General features: G+C 46.4%; 1 protein-coding gene across 1 annotated transcript in view; it reads right to left on the bottom strand.

The window, feature by feature from the left end:
* Positions 1 to 1858: 1858 nt before the first annotated feature.
* The window catches only part of LOC120926442 (lysozyme g-like), a 37404-nt gene continuing 18452 nt past the window's right edge, over positions 1859 to 20810 (bottom strand). Inside the window, exons 3-6 of the mRNA XM_040336355.1 lie at positions 15000 to 15080; positions 12790 to 12989; positions 7504 to 7642; positions 1859 to 2072 (exon numbers count right to left, since the gene is read on the bottom strand). Coding sequence (XP_040192289.1) covers positions 1939 to 2072; positions 7504 to 7642; positions 12790 to 12989; positions 15000 to 15080 — 554 coding nt within the window. The 3' untranslated portion in view covers positions 1859 to 1938. The remainder of the gene's footprint in view (positions 2073 to 7503; positions 7643 to 12789; positions 12990 to 14999; positions 15081 to 20810) is intronic.

A 20810-nucleotide genomic window follows, 5' to 3' on the forward strand; every position in this document is an offset into this window, starting at 1 on the left:
TGGTAGAACAAAGAGTCATTGAGTTTCCAATCTTATGCTGCCCGTACACACAGCTATATGTAGCCACCAGAGGTTGATGGCATAGATCAAGGTAACCTGTCATTCATAGCTATGTTTTAGGACTTTGAAAGAAACTGTTGGTAGTATGTTGCCTTGACCTGTTCACTTATTTCTGTGATTGACAGCTAGTTAAATTTATCTGAAAACTGTCCTGTGTATGATTAGAATTTGTATTGTATTTGGTCACTTTGGAACACAGAATACCATATCCTACAACTCTGTCACTCAATACATACAGTGCCTTGCAAAAGTATTCACCCCCTTGGCATTTGTCGTGTTTTGTTGCCTCACAACCTGGAATTAACATGGATTGTTTGAGGATTTGTATCAAATAATTTACAGAACATGCCCACAACTTTGGAGATGTTTTTGTTTGGGGCTATCACAGCTCCAAGTCACTTTGCATAAGTCTCTATGAGCTTGCCACATCTTTGGTTTGTGCTTGAGAATAGCAATCTTTAAGTCTGACCACAGATTTTCTATTGGATTGAGGTCTGGGCTTTGACTAGGCCATTCCAACACATTTACATGGTTCCCCTTAAACCACTCAAGTGTTGCTTTAGCAGTGTGTTTGGGGTCAGTGTCCTGCTGGAAGGTGAACCTCTGTCCTAGCCTCAAATCATACACAGAGTAGTACAAGTTGTGCTCAAGAATATCCCTGTATGTTTCCTAGTCCTGACTGCTGAAAAACATCCCCACAGCATGATGCTGCCGCCACCACCATGTTTCACTGTGGGGATGGTGTTCATTGGGTTATGTGATGTGTTGGGTTTGCTCCAGACATAGCATTTTTTTTGATGGCCAAAAAGTAAAACTTTTGTCTCATCAGACCAGAGCACCTCCATACATTTCGGGAGTCTCCCACATGCCTTTTCGCAAACTCAAAATGTGCCATTTTGTTTTTTGCTAAAGTAATGGCTTTCTTCTGGACACTCTGCCATAAAGCCCAACTCTATGGAGCGTACGGCTTATTATCACCATATGTACAGATATTCCAGTCTCCTCCAGGGTTACCTTAGCTCTTTTTGCTGCCTCTCTGGTTAATGCCCTCCTTGTCCGGTCCGTGAGTTTTGGTAGGCGGCCATCTCTTGACAGGTTTGATGCTGTGCCATGTTCTTTCCATTTGGTTATGATAGATTTAATGGTGCTCCTTGCAATCATCAAAGATTTGTATAATATTTTATAACCTAACCCTAAAGCCTTGTACACACGACCAGTTTTCCCATCTGGGAAAACTGGCCGTGTGTATGCTCCATGGCAGTTTCCCAACAGAAAAAACGCCGGGAATCCCGGCAGGAAAAATTGGAACACTTTTATTTTTTTTCCCGCCGGAATTCCTGTCGGTTTTTAACTTGCCAGTTTTCACTAATAATGTGACTTCTGAAGGTAATTGGTTGCACCAGAGCTTTTTATGGGCTTTATAACAAAGGGGGTGAATACATACGCACATGACAATTATCACTTTTTTATTTCTGAAAAATAGTTTTATGTATATATTTTTCTAATTTTACTTCACCAACTAAGACTATTGTGTTCTGATCCATCACATATAATTCAGATACAAAAAAAAAAAACATTGAACTAAAGGCTGTAATGTAACAAAATAGGTAAAAAGCCAAGGAGGGGTGAATACTTTTGCAAGGCAGTGTATGTGGAAGTGAAAGGTATGCATACAGAGATTTTCTATAATCTCATGAATTATATACATATCTCTTTACCCTGTGTTTTCTTATATTGAGAATGTTATTACTGTATTTTTATGTGTAATGATATTTTTAATAAAGAAAAGTACAACACATTTATTTTTGCCAATTTGTTTTATAATTTGTTTATTAATGTGTTGTAGAGTATTAATGTTAGATGCCAACAGCATGGACTTTATAATCCGTTTCTTTTGTAAAACTTTGCCCGTGCAACACAATCATTCGAGTAGTCCTTCCCAGTTGTACGACTGTCAATTGCATCAAAACTGTTGACGTTCCCTGGACCAGCGTTGTATGCAGAAATAGCACCTGTAACAAAAAAATAAATGATATTGTATAAAAGTTGGCCAATGCGGTTTAAAAAAGACAATATCATGTGCATGGGCGTCCGCTGAAATTTTTCAGGGGGGGGGGCGCTTCGGCACTGGCGATACACAGTCGCATTTAACCCTTTCTTCAACCGCTAGTGGGGGTTAAAATCGCCCCCCCCCCACGTTAAAATGTAAACACACCCCACTGTGCCCCCTGCATCTTTCAACATCTCTTTATCACTACTGTGTACCCCCTCTCCACAACTGCATCACTGCACCCCTTTGCATTACACAGCACCCTGCACCCCTTTATATTACACAGCACCCTGCGCCTCTGGACTCCTTTACATTACACAGCACCCTGCGCCTCTGGACTCCTTTACATTACACAGCACCCTGCGCCTCTGGACTCCTTTACATTACACAGCACCCTGCGCCTCTGGACTCCTTTACATTACACAGCACCCTGCGCCTCTGGACCCCTTTACATTACACAGCACCCTGCGCCTCTTGACCCCTTACATTACACAGCAAACTGCACCTCTGGACCCCTTACATTACACAGCACCCTGCACCACTGGACCCCTTACATTACACAGCACCCTGCATCCCTCGACCCCTTTACATTACACAGCACCCTGCACCTCTGGACCCCTTTACATTACACAGCACCTGCACCACTTAACATTACACAGCACCCTGCATCCCTGGACCCCTTTACATTACACTGCACCCTGCACTGTGCAGGACATTAATACATGAGTAACCATAACCAGTGCAGGACATTTGTCCCCCCCCCCCAACCCCACCATGCTGCATATTAAAAAAAATCACAGACAGTCATCACAGTTAATAATCTTCAGACTGCATCATTCCGTATGGCATGATGCCATATGGAATGCAGTCTGAAGATTTTTTTAATATGCAGCATGGCGGCGGGGGGGAGGGGGGTAAATGTCCTGCACTGACATTAATACATGAGTTACTATGATCACTAACCAGTGCACCCTCCTGGCGTTTTAAGGGTATATATCTAGTATTTTCAGAAGGGAAGTCAGTAAAAGCAGGCTGGCTTTTCAGTGCAGTAATGCAACACACATTGGCACACTTTGCACATATTAACCCCTTCCCGACCGCCGCATGTACATTTACGTCGGCAGAATGGCACGTACAGGCACATTGGCGTACCTGTACGTCCCTGCCTTTCCGCGGGTCGGGGGTCCGATCGGGACCCCCCCGCGACATGCGGCGGTCGGGTTCCCGCGGGGAGCGATCCGGGACGACGGCGCGGCTATTCGTTTATAGCCGCTCCGTCGCGATCGCTCCCCGGAGAGATACGTATAGAAGAATACGTATCGGCCTAAACTGAGGAAAATATTTTATTTTTTAATATATGTTTTTGGGGGATATTTATTATAGCAAAAAGTAAAAAATATTGAATTTTTTTCAAAATTGTCGCTCTATTTTTGTTTATAGCGCAAAAAATAAAAACCGCAGAGGTGATCAAATACCACCAAAAGAAAGCTCTATTTGTGGGGAAAAAAGGACGCCAACTTTGTTTGGGAGCCACGTCGCACGACCGCGCAATTGTCTGTTAAAGCGACGCAGTGCCGAATTGTAAAAACACCTTGGGTCTTTAGGCAGTATATTGGTCCGGTCCTTAAGTGGTTAATGTTTGCACTGAAATTTTTTTTTCCCAATAATTTTTATTGAAAATTATTCATATCAAGTTTACAAAGCAAAAGCACTGACATTTTTTAATGGCTCCCCAATGCACTAAAGGGACACACCTGCTGCATGGTAATCGAATAATAACAATCACAATTTCATATAGTAAAAATGAAAGTGTATTACCATGCAGCAGGTGTGTCCCTTTAGTGCATTGGGGAGCCATTAAAAAAATGTCAGTGCAAACATGTACAAAGTGTGCTAATGTGTGTTGCATTACTGCACTGTCTGCAAAGCCAGCCTGCTTTTACTGACGTCCCTTCTGAAAATTAGCAAACAATTAGCGCTTTAAGGGGATTGGTAACAAAAACCTTTACAGACTGTCTGTGTCTGTGTGTTAGACTTGCCTCAACAGCGCGCAGGCTCCTCTTGGTACAGCTCTCTACGCTTCTCCCTGCCATCAGTATCACCAACGTGATCCCCTCCCGGCGTGAGTGACGTCACGCCACCAGGACGAGCACCAGGCTGGACTGCAAAGTTAGGGGGAGTGAGCGATCATTGGCTGGCCGGAAAACAAGGGGCGGGGAGCGGAGCGAAAGGTAAACAAACACAGTCACAGACTGACTTGATATGCTGCGGACATGAGAGAGACAGTGACAATTGGCGGCGCAGGTTCGAGAGGCGGCCGCAGCTAAATCTAAATGTGTGTCACAGTGTCTTACTACTGATTCTAGGGGGGGGCGAACACCCTTCCTTGCCCTATGGAGCGGACGCCCATGATCATGTGCCTACAAAAGGCAACTAAGCTGTTGCAAAACTTTGCAAGGGAAATTGCAGTTTACTAGAGAATGTTCCCCAGAGCTTAGTGAATGTGGCGAAAATTGACTTTGCAAATTATACCCAAACAGCTAACTACGGGAGACATGACATCGGTCACAGCGGTGTGTGGGGACCGCTGCAACAGCTTCAATCTAAAGTAAGTATTTCATAATAAGCTAGTATGCTATGCATACTAGCTCAGTATGCCTTTGTCCTGCAGGTTTTTTTATTTTTCTGAGTTTACAACCACTTTAATGGTGAGTCAAAGAATGGGGCATTAAAATTAACCTGTTGCTAACAGGTTCAGTTTAAAGGGGTTGTAAAGGCTTGTTTTTTATTTTCTAAATAGGTTCCTTTAAGCTAGTGCATTGTTGGTTCACTTACCTTTTCCTTCGATTTCCCTTCTATACGTTTATTTTCTTTGTCTGAATTTCTCACTTCCTGTTTCTCCTCAGTAAACTTCACACCATCATCCGAGCGGTGTTTAGTCAGCCAGAACGGCTTACTGAACAGCTTACTGAGGAGGAACAGGAAGTAAGAAATTCAGACAAAGAAAACAAAGAAAAAAAAAACATGCACTAGCTTAAAGGAACCTATTTAGAAAATAAAAAACAGACCTTTACAACCCCTTTAAACAGGGGTCAAGTCCTGGGGAAAAAAGTGTGGGAACTCCCACCCAAGATCCACTTCCCCACCAAAAAAAAAAACAATTATGGGGGTGGGTGGTAAGTAGATGAGAGGGGTGCGGAGTGTATGGGGTGGGTAGTATCAAATACACCACTGGCCACTGATGCATTAGTGACCAGTGGCAGGTAATTAACCCCTTTGTGCTGCATTAGTGACATCAGTGTCAGTGTTTATGAACCCTTTCATGCTGCACCAAATAGGGGTAATAAACACTGACACTGGTGTCACTAATGCAGCACAAAGGGGTTAATTACCTGCCACTGGTCACCAATGCATCAGTGGAAGTACATTAACCCCCTCATTGCTGAATACCATTGTAAATTAAGTCCCCCCCCCCCCCCAAGAAGCAAAAACGTAAGACACTTAACATACAGTAGCTAAGCCACTGTGATACAACACTGTCTTAGGTAGGTTAGGTCTCCACAACTGCACCTCTGGACCCCTTTACATTACACAGCACCCCACAGCTCTGGACCCTTTTACATTACACAGCACCCTGCACCTCTGGACCCCTTTACATTACACAGCACCCTGCACCTCCGGACCCCTTTACATTACATAGCACCACACCTCTGGACCCTTTACATTACACAGCACCTAGCACCTCTGGACCCCTTTACATTACATAGCACCACACCTCTGGACCCTTTTACATCACACAGCACCCTGCACCTCTGGACCCCTTTACATTACACAGCACCCTGCCCCTCTGGGCCCCTTTACATTACACAGCACCCTGCACTTCTGGGCCCCTTTACATTACACAGTACCCTGCACTTCTGGACCCCTTTTACATTACACAGCACCCTGCACCTCTGGACCCCTTTACATTACACAGTACCCTGCACATATGGGCCCCTTTACATTACACAGCACCCTGCACCTCTGGACCCCTTTACATTACACAGTACCCTGCATATCTGGGCCCCTTTACATTACACAGCACCCTGCACCTCTGGACCCCTTTACATTACACAGTCCTTGTACCTCTGGACCCCTTTACATTACACAGTCCTTGTCCCTCTGGTCCCTTTTACATTACACAGCACTCTGGACCCCTTTACATTACACAGCCCCCCACAGCTCTGGACGCCTAACAGTTATGGACCCCCTGCATGTTACACAGACCCCCTACAGTGCAGACACCCCTATTCAGTACAGACCCACCTCCCTACAGTAGACCCCCCCCATTAAGTACAGATTTCCCCCTTCAGTATAGATCCCCCCCTTCAGTATAGAACCCCCCCTTCAGTACAGATTCTCCCCCCCCTTCAGTACAGATTCTCCCCCCCCTTCAGTACAGATTCCCCCCCATTCAGTACAGATTCCCCCCCCCCCCATTCAGTACAGATCCCCCCCCTTCAGTACAGATCCCCCCCCTTCAGTACAGATTCCCCCCCATTCAGTACAGATTCCCCCCCTTCAGTACAGATTCTCTCCCCCCCCTTCAGTACAGATTCCCCCCCATTCAGTACCCTAATGTACCCCAGATGATCGGGACATGCCAGACAGCACTCGTGGACTTGTCGGATCCCCTCCCCCTGTGTAGACATACAGGAGGAGGGGGAGGCGGGCCGCTTCACTCGGTTGTGCCGAGACTGATCAGAGCAGTGACTACAGGGAGCAGGGAGGGATCTGATGGCAGGGTGTCACTCCAGTGCGGTTCGCAACCCCACAAAGCCACACTATCTCAGGCTCTTCTCTCCGCGTTTTCTGAAATTGCGCGCCACTGCCTAATCCCGCCCGCTGTCTCTGAACCCGCCTGCTCAGCCTCGCTGTCTCTTCAGTCGTGAGGGGGGGTGGGCGCCTGCCGCTCCGCTGCCTAACCTGCCTGCAGTCTCCGCTTCAGTCGGAGGGGGGGCGCCGGCCTGACACCCTCCAGTGTGTGCCCCCCGCCCCTCACTTAGTACACACTGCATTCCCACCTATTCCCTGCTCGAGTCCTGCCAAGGGAACGGCGTTCCTGCTGTGAAAAAAGTGCAGAGACGCCGTTCCCACAGGACTCGAGCCCTGCCTTTAAAGCATACTTATACTTCATCCATTTTACAATACAACAATATATTCCTCTGCTAGAAGGTAGTTACTTGACAATTAGGAAAGATGAAGGAAACATAAATCACTGACAGCTCCCACATTTAACATGACATGTTCTTTAAGATATGTAATCATTTTATATATATATATATATACAGTTTGCTGGATATTTGAGCATTTGAATCTCCACGGATTACACATTTAGTGATGTGGATTATTACCTTTCATAACCTGGTTTGTTGACCAGCTTGGAAATTTTTGCTTGATTGCATCAAACATGGAAGTCAGTATTTCTGTGGCCTGTAAAATATGCTCTTCACTGTCCCATGCTCCTCGTGGACAATGCCACCTTTTGTCGATCTGATGTTAAGAAAACCATATGATTTGTTAATTGAACTTTAAAAAGTACATACATTTAATACTACCGCATTATCCACTTAAGGACCGGGCGTATTTTTCAGACTCAGTGGCCCAGATTCAAGAAGCACTTGCGCCCGCGCAACCATAGGTTGCGCAGCGCAAGTGCTTACTTGCTCCGGTGTAACGAGTGCTCCTGATTCAGGAACCTCGTTACACCGACTGCAGGCTAAAATCTGCGCGGCATAAGGCTCTTATGCCTCGCAGATTTTAGGCTGCATTCTTGCGGGGGCCGCTAGGGGGCGCTCCCATTGTGTATCAGCGTGTAGTATGCAAATTGCATACTACCACTGATTCACAAGCTTGCGCGGGCCCCGCGCAAGCCAGGTACGGAGTTTCCGTACGGCTACTTTTAGCGCAAGGCTGCCCCTTCTAATAGTAGGGGCAGCCAATGCTAAAGTATAGCCGGCCTTCCCGCGCCGTGAAATTTGGACGCCATTCACGTTCACTTAGAAACAAATGACGTCCTTGCGACGTCATTTGCCGCAATGCACGTCGGGAAAGTTTCCCGACGGAGCATGCGCTGTACGCTCGGCGCGGGAGCGCACCTAATTTAAATGATTCCCGCCCCCGTCGGGATCATTTAACTTGCGCGCGCTTACGCCGGGCAAATTTGCCGGCACGCCCTCGCAATTCACGGAGCTACTGCTCCGTGAATGGAGGGCAGCGCAAAATATTTGCGGGGGCGCAGGGCAAAATCGTTGCCCTGCTCCCCCGCAAATATCGCGCAATTCTACTTGAATCTGGGCCTGTGTTTACAAGTTAAAATAATTTTTTTAAATCCTTTTTTTTATAGAAAATTACTTAGAACCCCAAACCCCTTTTGGGACAACAGCCATGCAGACCAATTTGATGCAGTGTATGGTCTGAGCACCGACAGGCTGACCCCCCTACCCTTTCAACCTCTGCAGCAATGCTGGCAGCACTCATACGCCTATTTCAAAAAGACAACCTCTGGACATGATGCTAAGCATGTGCACTCAACTCCTTTGGTCCACCATGGTGAGGCCAGTTCTGAGTGGAATCTGTCCTGTTTAACCACTGTATAGTCTTGGCCACCGTGCTGCAGCTCAGTTTCAGGGTCTTGGCATTCTTCTTATAGCGATATGTAAGTACAGTACGATGTGTTACCCAAACGTACTTATGTTGAGCTGCTATTTGTCATGTACCAGGTGTGACCAGAACTGTGTGGCTAGCAACAGAGGAACACCAAACACATATAAGTGAAAATATAATGATTTATTTAGGTAAGTGAATAATATAAATACAACATCCTCCAATATGACACAGTGCAACAAAACAACCAACAGACAGAGACCCACAAATAACAACAGACAGATATGTACAATAAATGGGAAATGCCAGAAACATAAACAATAGGCCAGGGTCATACACAGCAGACAAAGGGATATTCCAGAAACATAAACGTTAGCCAGGCCAAGGTCATAAACAGGGACATCAGCAGATGGGGTAAGGAACACAGGACAGGGAGAGGATGGATGGTCAGGACAGGGAGACAGGATCAGGAACTCAGGTAGCAGATTTCAGGAACAGGTTCAGATAATCAGGCAGCAGGTACAGATTAGGGCACGAGGACGATACCAGGGAAAGGTATGTTTGCACTTGCCGGGTATTTATAGGAATGCCTGTAATTGGCCTCAAGTTACACCTGAGCGCAAAAGGTGCTGTCTGCTCCACACTGCCAGGATCCATCTGCTGGTGGATGTCAGTACTGCGGCCCAAGGATGACATAACACCAGCAGGGAGAAGTTCCCCTGACAGTTCAAAACTGCCAGGAGACACCTGCTGGTGGACCTCAGTACTGCATGCCAAATGAAAGATGTTACCAGCGGATGGAACCTTTCCTGACACTATTACAAGAACTGGTTGCTTGGAGCCGGCAAAAAAGATAAAGTACAGTAAAACAGAGTCTCAAAAAAGGAAAGAGTTGACAAATGTTAAAACACTTCCTGTGTATAAGGCACAACGGTGCCCAGGAAAGAAACACAGGGTTAAAAATTCTGTAAAGCTGGAGGTCAGTAGGTACCAGGTTGGGCTCACGAGTTATGAGCTAATCCTTGGCGCCAGTTAACGTGGTTTGAGTCTTTGCTTGTTACGTTGAGGCTGCGGAAAGCTGGTTAATGGCATCAGATGCGCTGGACCTGGGTTCTCTGAAGCAGGAGGATCTGGAATTATACCCCAGATATGAAGTTGTTGTAGGGCTGCTTGGAGAGAGGAAATTACATGCTTGGAGCCTTGAAAGGTAACTAAATTTTGGCATGATTAACCCATTGATACAGAATTTTGTGGTTGCGTAGGGCCTTTATCATGGTGTTTGATTGCCTGCGCCTTTTCAAGGTGTGTTGGGAGAGGTCTGCATACAGTTGTAACTGAGCATATGGTTCAGACCGCGTTCCTACAGATTTTGCTTTTTGCATGAGTTGATCCTTGACGTGATAGAAGTGGATGCGCAGGATGACATCCCTGGGTATCGAATCTGGCAAATGTCTGGGTTTAGGGAGTCTATGGATATAATTTTTGACTAGCTCAATATTTTTGAGCTCTGGCAGCAGTGTTTTACATAAGCCTCTAACATAGGCGGTAAGATCTTGCACATCTTCTGATATTTCCCTGATCTTAACATTATTTTGTTGGGACCTATCTTCTATGTCTGCCAATTTGTCTTTGATCCAGATGTGTTCATCAGATTGTGCTGCATGAGCATCTACTAAATCATTGATGGTATTAGCATAGTCCCCCATTTTAACTTCCATGTGCTCCACTCTGTTCCCCAGGGAGGAGATATATTGCTTAAATTGCTGCACGAGAGGGATCATATCTGACTGAATAGTACTCCTGAGAGACAATAACATTTCCTTCAATGTAGTATCCAGCATCGGCTGGTTAGTGGTAGGGAACAAAGAAATGGCATCAGACTGAGCTATTATAGACCCAGGATTAATGGATGGATGGCTCACCTCACTTGGATCTGTAGCAGGAGAGTCCATCCTCATCCGAGCCTTGGTTGGGCTTACTTTAAGTGGAGTGCTGGGAGGAGAGCTGGCTGTGCCTGTGTCATGGAGCTTGAACTCCATGTTGTTGTCAAGGAGAGCCGCAGCTACTGCAGGGTAATTCGCTGACATGACAGTGGAAAGGATTGAAGAAGGCACGGAGTCTGCGCCATCTTGCCAGTGCCTCCCTGCCGGCTGATGCATGAAAGCCATTAACTTCTGTAAGCGTAGCTGCTCGTCCTTTCTCTTGGCTTCCATAGTGCAGGGGAGACATGCAATGATGGGAGCCTGGTAAGTGGGGAAAAACTCTGTGGATTGCCGTGGAGAAGTCGCTGGTGCCTGTCCTGGTTCACAGAGCCTCAAAAATCCACGTCTATCTTGCGCTACGGCCGGCTACGCCCCACTCTGCTATATTCGTTTTATATGGACTTTAAACTGAAAGACCTATGAATAAATGGTTGTGGAACTAACCATCTTGAGTTTTCATTATTTCTTATAGGGAAAATTGCTTTGATATACAAGTGCTTGGGATTACAAGCAAATTTTCGAATTATGCTTGCAATGCAAGGTTTTATTGTACTCAGCAAGTGACCATAAGACATGAAGTAACTCTTCAATTCCTGGGAACCATTCAATGATCTCTTTCCAATCGATTATAGTGAATTTGGTCGAATGAACCCGGGATTGTTTTGGGAGCACCCTTCACTATGTTTCCCTTTTAGTCGTTATTAGCCTTTACCAGTGGCGGCTGGTGAAGTTTTAGGATGGGGGGGCGCAAGACCCCGCCCCTCCACATTTGGCCCCTCCCACTTCTCATAAGCCACACCCCCTATAGAATACACCCACTCCGTCCCCTGTATTCCACTTGCTTCCACTCATAGTGTCAGGCGTATACAGCTCAGCATCACAGCACAGAGTATATAGCCCCAGCATCACAAATCATGGTATACTGTATAGCGCAGCCTTACAGATCAGCGCAAACAAACTAAAAAATTACACTGTTAGTTATGAAGGACTCTAAATGGGCATGAGATTACCAGAGACTGCGGACATACTGCACAAGATTAAATATAAAAAAAACGTTAAAACTTTGAATAGGCGGAGGGGTGGATTAGAGTCCGGCCGCATTTTCCGCCCAAAGTTAGATTTAAAAAAACTTTGAATAAGCGTGTGGGGGGGAGGGGGGGGTGTTCCATTCCGCCTGCTATTTCCACCAATTAAATATAAAAAAACTATTGAATAAGCAGGGGGGGAGGGATTCCCTTCCTGCCGCTATTTCCACAAATTAAATAAAAAAAAACTTTGAATAAGCGGGGGGTGGGGTGCTGTTACGGCCGCTATTTTCGCCCAATGTTAAATATAAAAAAAACTTTTAACAAATGGGGGGGGGGGGGTTTCCATTCTGGCCGCTATTTCCACCAATAAAAAAAAAAGAAAAAGGTGCCGTTACGGCCTCCGCCTCTGGTATGACATGCACCCGGTCTGGCCAATCACCGGCCGTTTAATGCAGGCTCAAACATGAGCTGACAATTTTTGCAATTTAAATTTAGCTTATATGTTAAGCTAAGTTAGATACTGTATCTAGAAAAGTTATAACCAAAACATTAATAGCACCTTTATTGTCTTCACTTTTCTATATTCAGTTTTTGCAGCATTAACTAGTGTGTATATCTGTTATGTGCAAGTGTAATTTCTAAAATGTATTTTATATATTGTGCAAATCAGGGCTTTTTTTCAGGGGGAACTTGGGGGAACTCAGTTCCACCACCTTTGGCTCAGACCCTTTGGTGCCTGCTCACCACAATCACTTGTAAACACAGAAGTCTGGTTTCTGTGTTTACAAGTGACAGCTTTGCACTCTGTGTGTAACCCCCCCTGAACCCTGCACTCTGTATGTAATGCAATCCTTATATTTAATGCCCCTTTAAGACCCTTCTACTGTTTGTGAAATCTGAACAGGTCGTGGTTGAGTTCCTGCACCTATTTTCTGAAAAAAAAAGCTCTGGTGCAAATTATATTTAATCAGCATTTCCAGTGTGCTGCTAATTAATTTTACTATTAATGGAAATCTTTGATTACCTGCATCAGGCCAAAAGCATTGCCATGATCACCCCATTTATTAGCGTCCAAAGCATTGCCAGCACGTGATTCACGAGACATGATTGCTGCAATTATAGCTGCGTCCACACCCGTTTTCCTGGACACAGACATGATCTTCTCCTTGTAAGAGTTTACTCTTTTCAGATCTGTTTCTGCTAGTTTTTCAGATGCTATTATTCCTTTAAAAACGTGAGAAAAAAAATTGTCATTAAAGATATTAGCGGAATGTTTTTATATAGCAAGAAATGTTACAAATTTGACCCAAATATCAAACTACAACTTTGAAATTGTATACAGATATCCAATGGTAAGAAAATGAACAAAATATTTGTGATAGGGAGTGTTGTTTTTTTTTATAAAGATGTAAAATTCGTAAGATTTCTTTGAACTTGAATCAATTTGATCAATATGCGTTAATGTTTTAAAAACGTAATCTGTGTTTTTACATAGAGCAGCCATATTTTTTTATTGCGAAAAACACTCTATGCAGGACTACAGAGCGTAGATGTGTAATAGAGAACTGCTTTTGCAGCTTTCTCAAGGTTTTGTAATACTTGGATGGGGCTCTGTAGTTTGGAGATTCCCTAGTGTGTTGGGTGGGATGGAATCTCCAACCCTGTGTCCAGGTTTTACAGAGGACCAGCAGGGTGTGTGCTCAGGTGCACACAGCCCTCATAATAGAGGTTTAGAAATACCTCAGCACTCCCAGTTGGAGACTGCTTCACCCAAGGGAGACAGGAGGTCTCCAGGAGTCAGAGAGAATGCATGTGGCAGCCAAAGCCTGTGTGTCTGCAAGAGACAGTAAATGGCCTGAGGACTGAGGCCAGAGTAGCTGTGTACATGAGTGTGAAGCTGTCCACACTGAAGAACCTGTGGCCTGTGTGACCAGTGAAAAGAACAGAGGTACTGCTAGGAGTTTCTCCCTCACAAGGCATGCTGGGGGAGGGTACTTCTGGGGCAGACGCCATTTTGAGAGGCTCTTCCTTCTGTTGCTGGTTCCGGGTGCGGCACCCACCTTTAGGGTGTGCGCACATCACGGGCCCCGGCGATATGGCCTACCAGGCCGGGGCGCACGTGCTACGCGGAGTTCTCGGTTCTGTATCCTCATGGCCCGGACCAATTGAAGCTGTGGAGGGGCCCCAGTGATTGACTGGGTCCCCACATTCTGAGAGGAAGATCCCAAGCGAGTTGTGCTGTTCGATGGGGAGTCAGTCTGAGGTGAGCCCGGAGGCAGGCGATCCAACAGGGCCTAGACAATCCATCGGGGATCGGGGTCACTGGACACTGGAAAGTTGTATGTTGCAACTTGTCAGTCAGTGACCCAAAACTAAGAAGCTACCTGAGGGAGATTCAGGCAAATTTGCATTTATTGAGATGGATTCGCTCTATCATCTACGTTCCAGAGCACGGGCCTGTGGCAGCGGGAGGGATAAGAGGAGGGGTTGCCGCGCCGCACAGCCAAACCCATGACTAAGTCTTTACAACAAAACATGTCGCGGCAACAGTGTACGCATGACATTACAAAGCTGATCGAGGAAGCGGAGATCCAGGGAGGAACAGCGGGGAGGTAGTGAGAGATCAGTGTGTTACCTCAGGTCCGCCGTGACCAATACACTCGACTTTGGGCTTTGTCATTTGAACGAGTTTGCTGTGCTGTGCATTGCTCAAATCTATGAGGTTCATGTGCGTGTAATGTTTGATGCTTGTACAGTGTGATATTAAAACAGATTTTTACAGTATCACGTTATTGGAGTATTCTTTATATATTTACATGTGGAGCAATCTGGCAGTTAATTGGTTGGAACCTGGAACATCTGCTATCTGAGAGGTTTTTGTATTCGCTTACACGCCGAGCACGAGAGTGTAAGACATTTTGAGTTGGTGAGTTTTGCATCTGACGGGAGAGGAATCACTGGCACCAGGTGTGGTGGAAGATTTGAAGTTAATTCGTACACTATCAACCAGATTTCATTTATGGGGAAAAAAAATGTATTTACGCACATATTCACATATGTCACAGGATGATGTTTCAAGGACATTATCACTTTGATTGTCTGTGAAAACGGACATTCCTTATAGTTTACTCACAGCGCTGCTTATATATTTTTTACACTATTTATAGGGTTTAAATATATTCACAATTTTAATCATATGCAATAAAATACTGTACCGAAAGTGGCAGTACTCACCTGAAATATTTTGCCCATCTTGACGGCCAGTTTCAGGGGAGGCACCAGTACAAGGGATATGATTGGGATCACCACGTGTGGCTGTGAAAGACATGTTACAGATTTTGATCCATGCAAATAACTTTTAAAGTAGACAAATGCATACACGTTTTATGTGTGTGTATACAAAGTTGTGCTCATAAGTTTACATACCCTGGAAGAATTTATGATTTCTTTGCCATTTTTCAGAGAATATGAATGATAACACAAAACAATTTCTTCCACTCATGGTTAGTGTTTGGCTGAAGCCATTTATTATCAATCAACTGTGTTTACTCATTTTAAATCATAATCACAACAGAAACTACCCAAATGACCCTGATCTAAAGTTTACATGGACATTGGCTTGAAGAAGGAACCAATCAATAGTTCCAAAACGCGTCCCATTTTGATGACCTATTTCCTGTTTGCGGTCCATGCTGGTTGTTGTCCCCTTCTACTGACGTCATTTACGGGATTCCTGCTCCATGCTGATTCAGACGGTGCAACTGCTTCACCTGTGTTCCCAGAGCCTGGGGCTAATCTGCCTGTTATCCTGGGATTTTCTGCTGCAAGCTGTAACATACTGGGACCTTCCTGACGCACAGTCAAATCTGCTTTCAGGGAAGGTCTCTGAAAGCATGTTAGTGTGTGGGTCAGGTGACTCCCCCCTCGGCACATCCCAATGTTCACCTTGCAGGGTGGTGGGCACTCACTCTCCGTGGCCATGCAGTGTACATGGGTGGGCAGCATGAGGAAGCTACTGCACATGAGAAGAATAGAGTTGATGCACAGCTGTGCCCCCCCTCCCCCCCAATTACAACAAGAGTCCTGAGCGATTGTCTCTGTGTGTCTCCCTTCCCTTCCTGTAAGCTCTCAGCTGCTGGAGGGATAGACACACAGAGAATCGCTCCGTACTGTGAGGAGAAGGGCTCAGCTATGGACTCAGCTACATGATGATATTTCAGTGTCCCGACTATCACAGGGAGGAGGGGGATATTTGCATCTCATATCCTCAGCCAATAATACTTTACCCAAGTTGCAGCTCCTCCCACTTGCCACATTTTGACTCCACCTCCATGAGGAAGAAGAAGCCCAGAATAAGTCCTCAGTGTGCCAGCAGCAGCCATGTGAGTTTTTTCTTTATGTTTACTTCAGGGAGGGGGAGGTTCTGCAGCAGTCATAGATTTGTGCTTTTAATGCAGGTGACAGAGAAAGAGGAGAACAGAACCAGTATTCTGTTATCTAGTCATGTTGTCATGTGTTTACTCTGGCACTACCACCCTAACCAGGCACTCTACCACCCCTAACCAGGCACTCTACCCCCCCTAACCAGGCACTCTACCCCCCCTAACCAGGCACTCTACCCCCCCTAACCAGGCACTCTATCACCCCTAACCAGGCACTCTATCACCCCTAACCAGGCACTCTACCCACCCCCCCCCCCCAACCAGGCACTCTACCACCCCTAACCAAGCACTCTCCCCCCCCTAACCAGGCACTCTACCCCCCCCTAACCAGGCACTCTACCACCCCTAACCAGGCACTCTACCCCCCCCCCCTAACCAGGCACTCTACCACCAAAACCAGGCACTCTACCCACCCTAACCAGGCACTCTACCCACCCTAACCAGGCCCTCTACCCCCCCTAACCAGGCCCTCTACCCCCTCAAACCAGGCACTCTACCCCCCCTAACCAGGCACTCTACCCACCCCAACCAGGCACTCTACCCCCCCTAACCAGGCACTCTACCCCCCCTAACCAGGCACTCTACCACCCTAACCAGGCACTCTGCCACCCTAACACTACCACCCTAACCTGGCACTACCACCCTAACCTGCCACCATACTACCATCCTAACCTGGCACTCTACCACCCTAACCTGGCACTACTGTATATCACCTAACCAGGCACTCTGCCACCCTAACCAGGCACTCTGCCACCCTAACCAGGCACTACTGTATCACCCTAATACTACCATCCTAACCTGGCACTCTACCACCCTAACCTGGCACTACTGTATATCACCTAACCTGACACTTTATGTTGGACTATCACATAAAATCCATATAAAATACATTTTTGGTTGTAACATGACAAAAGGTGGAAAATTTCAAGGGGTATGAATACTTTTTTAAGGCACTGTGTGTGTGTAGATATATATATATATATATATATATATATATATATATATATATATATATATATATATATATATATATATATATATATATTATAGTTGGGCCCCTTACTTTTGTTCCTGTCCCCCCATGTGCCTCCCCTAAATCCCTAATTATGAAAGCTAGCGATACCACTGTTGCACTGAAGACTGAGTGACAGCGCAGCAACAGGAGATTCAGGGGCCACTTGTGCAGGGATCGGTGGCACAGCACTTTCCCAAAATGATCAGCGGAAACTGATGGTGCGGGGTGCCGGGCACTGATTGCACCGTTGCGTGATACTCGAGCAAGTATCCTATGGCTCGGGATCATGCAGAAGAGTGTGCGCTATAACGAGGGTTACGCTCTGTACCTGGCTCTCCTGGCCTGCAAGGAGGGCACCAAGAGGGGGCAACTTAGCAAGAAGGAGGCCAAGACCAACAGTTAGCACTAACCATGGTTTGCCCTCTTCTGCTTCGAGGGAGAGCACCTGACCCTCTGGACTCTACATGCTGGAAGGTGCCAGCTGTGAAAAGATCCCCCCCACCCATAGTGGGCAGCGGGGGCAAGGAGAGCATGGAGAAGCAGGTATCCCCCTACCAATATCTATTGTACCCTGTGTACAGACTTGCAGTCTACATGGCTGATCACATTCTACACTGACCCTACAATCACAGAGGACCCTACCCATATCTATGTATACTTCCATTCAGTCCTGTCCAGCTCTTGGTGGATTTTGGGCCATCACTCATCTTGGATAATTTTTTGGACATGGGGTGATCACCCATGTAGATTGTCACTTTATACAGACTGGGGACCATCACCTACCAACATGGCTTTGGAGTGTGCCCTCACCAAAAGAACATGCAAACTACATGCAGATAACTTCCTGGCCCAGATTCAAACCAAGTGAGGCAAGTCCCAACCACTAACCCAGTGTTTCCCAACACCAGTCCTACTATATACCTGTATATACTGACAGTATTATCTGAAAGATGGGTTTCAAAAGTTTTGACAGGGGCGCAGTTTCAGTGTTTGCCATAGGCGCCATTTTCACTAGATACGCCTCTGCACATATCATATACATTCATGACATGCTCCTATTTACCTACGATTCTATAAGTGTTTTAAATCCCTTTTGGGGATATTAAATGTTTTAATTCTGCACTTAGAGGTGCCTTTTTCTTTTACCTCAAAAGTTTACATACCCTGGTGATTTTGGCCTGATAACATGCACACAAGTTGACACAAAGGGGTTTGAATGTCTATTAAAGGTAACCATCCTCACCTGTGATCAGTTTGCTTGTAACCGGTGTGTGTGTGTATAAAAGGTCAATGAGTTTCTGGACTCCTGACAGACCCTTGCATCTTTCATCCAGTGCTGCGCTGACGTTTCTGGATTCTGATTGTCAATTGTCAAAGGATCTGCGGGAAAAGGTAGTTGAACTGTACAAAACAGGAAAGGGATATAAAAAGATATCCAAGGAATTGAGAATGCCAATCAGCAGTGTTCAAACTCTAATCAAGAAGTGAAAAATTAGGAGTTCTGTTGAAACCAAACCACGGTCAGGTAGACCAACTAAAATTTCATCCACAACTGCCAGGAAAATAGGGCCAGATTCACGTAGAGCGGCGCAAATTAAGTTACTCCAAACGTATGTCATTTAAGTTACGGCGCCTTAATTTTGTGTCGTAAGTGCCGTATCCACAGCGCATTTGCGCCCAAATTTGCGCCAGCCTAACTTAAATCCCGAGGCGTAAGGCGGGGTTATTGCAAGTGGGAAGAAAGTGGGCGTGCTCCATTGTAATGAGCCGTGACCCCGTGCAAATGAAGGGCCGGCAGTACTGCGTATGCGCGCACGAATCTGCACTTCACTGGGCATGCTCAGAACTCGGCTCGGCGCAATCAGTGAGATAGGTAAAAGGCCAAGCGTACTTAGTTTGTGAATCGCCCTGTGTATAAATAGCCCCAGACAAACACACTTCCCTTGCAAAAGTACATCCCTGTTTTCCCCTTCCTAAAGCAAGTTGCTTTTGCTCTGTCGTCTGTTGGTGTGTGTTGGTGAGTGTAGTGTTAGATAAAAGATTTGGAGGAGTAGTAGATTGAAGTAGCTGTGTTTTTTTTCTGAGTGTTTTTTCTGTTTGTTTTTCGGTGTTTGTTTTTTCTGATTGTTTTTTCTGATTGTTTTTTCTGTTTGTTTTTTCGGTGTTTGTTTTTGAATTTGTATTAGCTGTCTGCTTGTGTGGTTTGATTTTTGTGTTTGTTTGTTCTGTGAGTATTTGTGTTTGTTTGTTTTTTGTGTTTGGTGTTGGGTGTTATGGCACCGAAGCGCAGGAAGCTGAATTTTTCTGTCAGAGAAAAGCAGATACTTGCTAGGGCCATCACCCGTTTCGGGCGTTATTTGCATGGCCCTGAGAGCCGGGACACCACCCCGACCACCCCGGCCAGGAGATCGTTCAGCGAATTACTGACAAGATCAATGCAGGGGGGGGAGACGAGGACCCCCAGTGGGATTCAGAGGAAGATCAACGATCTTAGGAGCCTGGTCCGTGACAAGATGGCTCAGATTAGTGCCCAAGCCACGGGCACTGGAGGAGGACCACCCTGCTCCGTCAGGCTGACTGAGGAGGAATGGGCAGTGGCCCGGTGCTTCCACCCACAGCAGGTGGTGGGCCTGCCTGGCTTTGAATCTGATGCTCCTGTGAGGACAGGTAATTTTTTTTTTCTGGTGAGTAGCATGTGTGCCAAGGGAATATGTACCAAGTGTGTGGATCCTCCAACCTGTGAATGTTTTGTGTCCTCCACAGATGGCCAGGAGATTGCTGGGCCATCAGGCCAGGAGGTTGCTGGGCCATCAGGCCAGGCTGCACCACCCCCAGGACAACAGGCTGCAGAAGAGCCCCAAGAAGGGCAGGAGTCCCCAGGGGAGGGGAGTGGCCACACCTCACATCATGAAGAGGTTGAGGGGGAGGAGGATGAGGAAGAAGATATGGACATTGCCAGGGAAATCCTTTTGGCTTCGGATGTGTTTCCCCCCTGAGGCTACCCCTGAGGCTGGCAGCAGTCAGGCCACCATCAGGGGTAGCCCCTCCCACTCCTCCCCCAACAGGCCTCCCCCCACAAGGGTCTCTCTCTCCCCTCCTCCCAGGCCACAAGCCTCAGCTGCAGGCAGGAAAGCGACCCAGAAGACCAGGGGGTGGCCGAGTGTCTGCCGGCCAATCTGCGGAGGGACCATGCCCTTCAGACCCGTCATCTGTGTCAGATCAACCGGACTTTGACCCAGATGGAGGACAGCCTGGGCTCAATTAAGGAATCACTCACTGATGTGGCCACAAACTCCTTGGCGGTCATCACATGCTTTTGTGACCTGCAGACCGCAACAACAGGCGTGGCCCAGGAGGTGAGTGCCCTGACCCAGGCTGTCCACGACAACACCCGGCTGCCCTCACACTGAGTCTGAACAGGATAGCAGTGGCCATGGAGGGCAGGCCAGCAGGAGGACAGCCTCCATGGCCAGCCCAGGCGTAGCTCACGCCGCCGCCGTTAAGTTTGGGGGTACTTTTGATTTTTGATTTTTATTATTTTTGTTATTATACTGTGCTTATGATTTGTTTTATGTGTGTGAATGATGT

This window comes from Rana temporaria, chromosome 2, assembly GCF_905171775.1.
Source record: "Rana temporaria chromosome 2, aRanTem1.1, whole genome shotgun sequence".
Classification (NCBI taxonomy): Eukaryota; Metazoa; Chordata; class Amphibia; order Anura; family Ranidae; genus Rana; species Rana temporaria.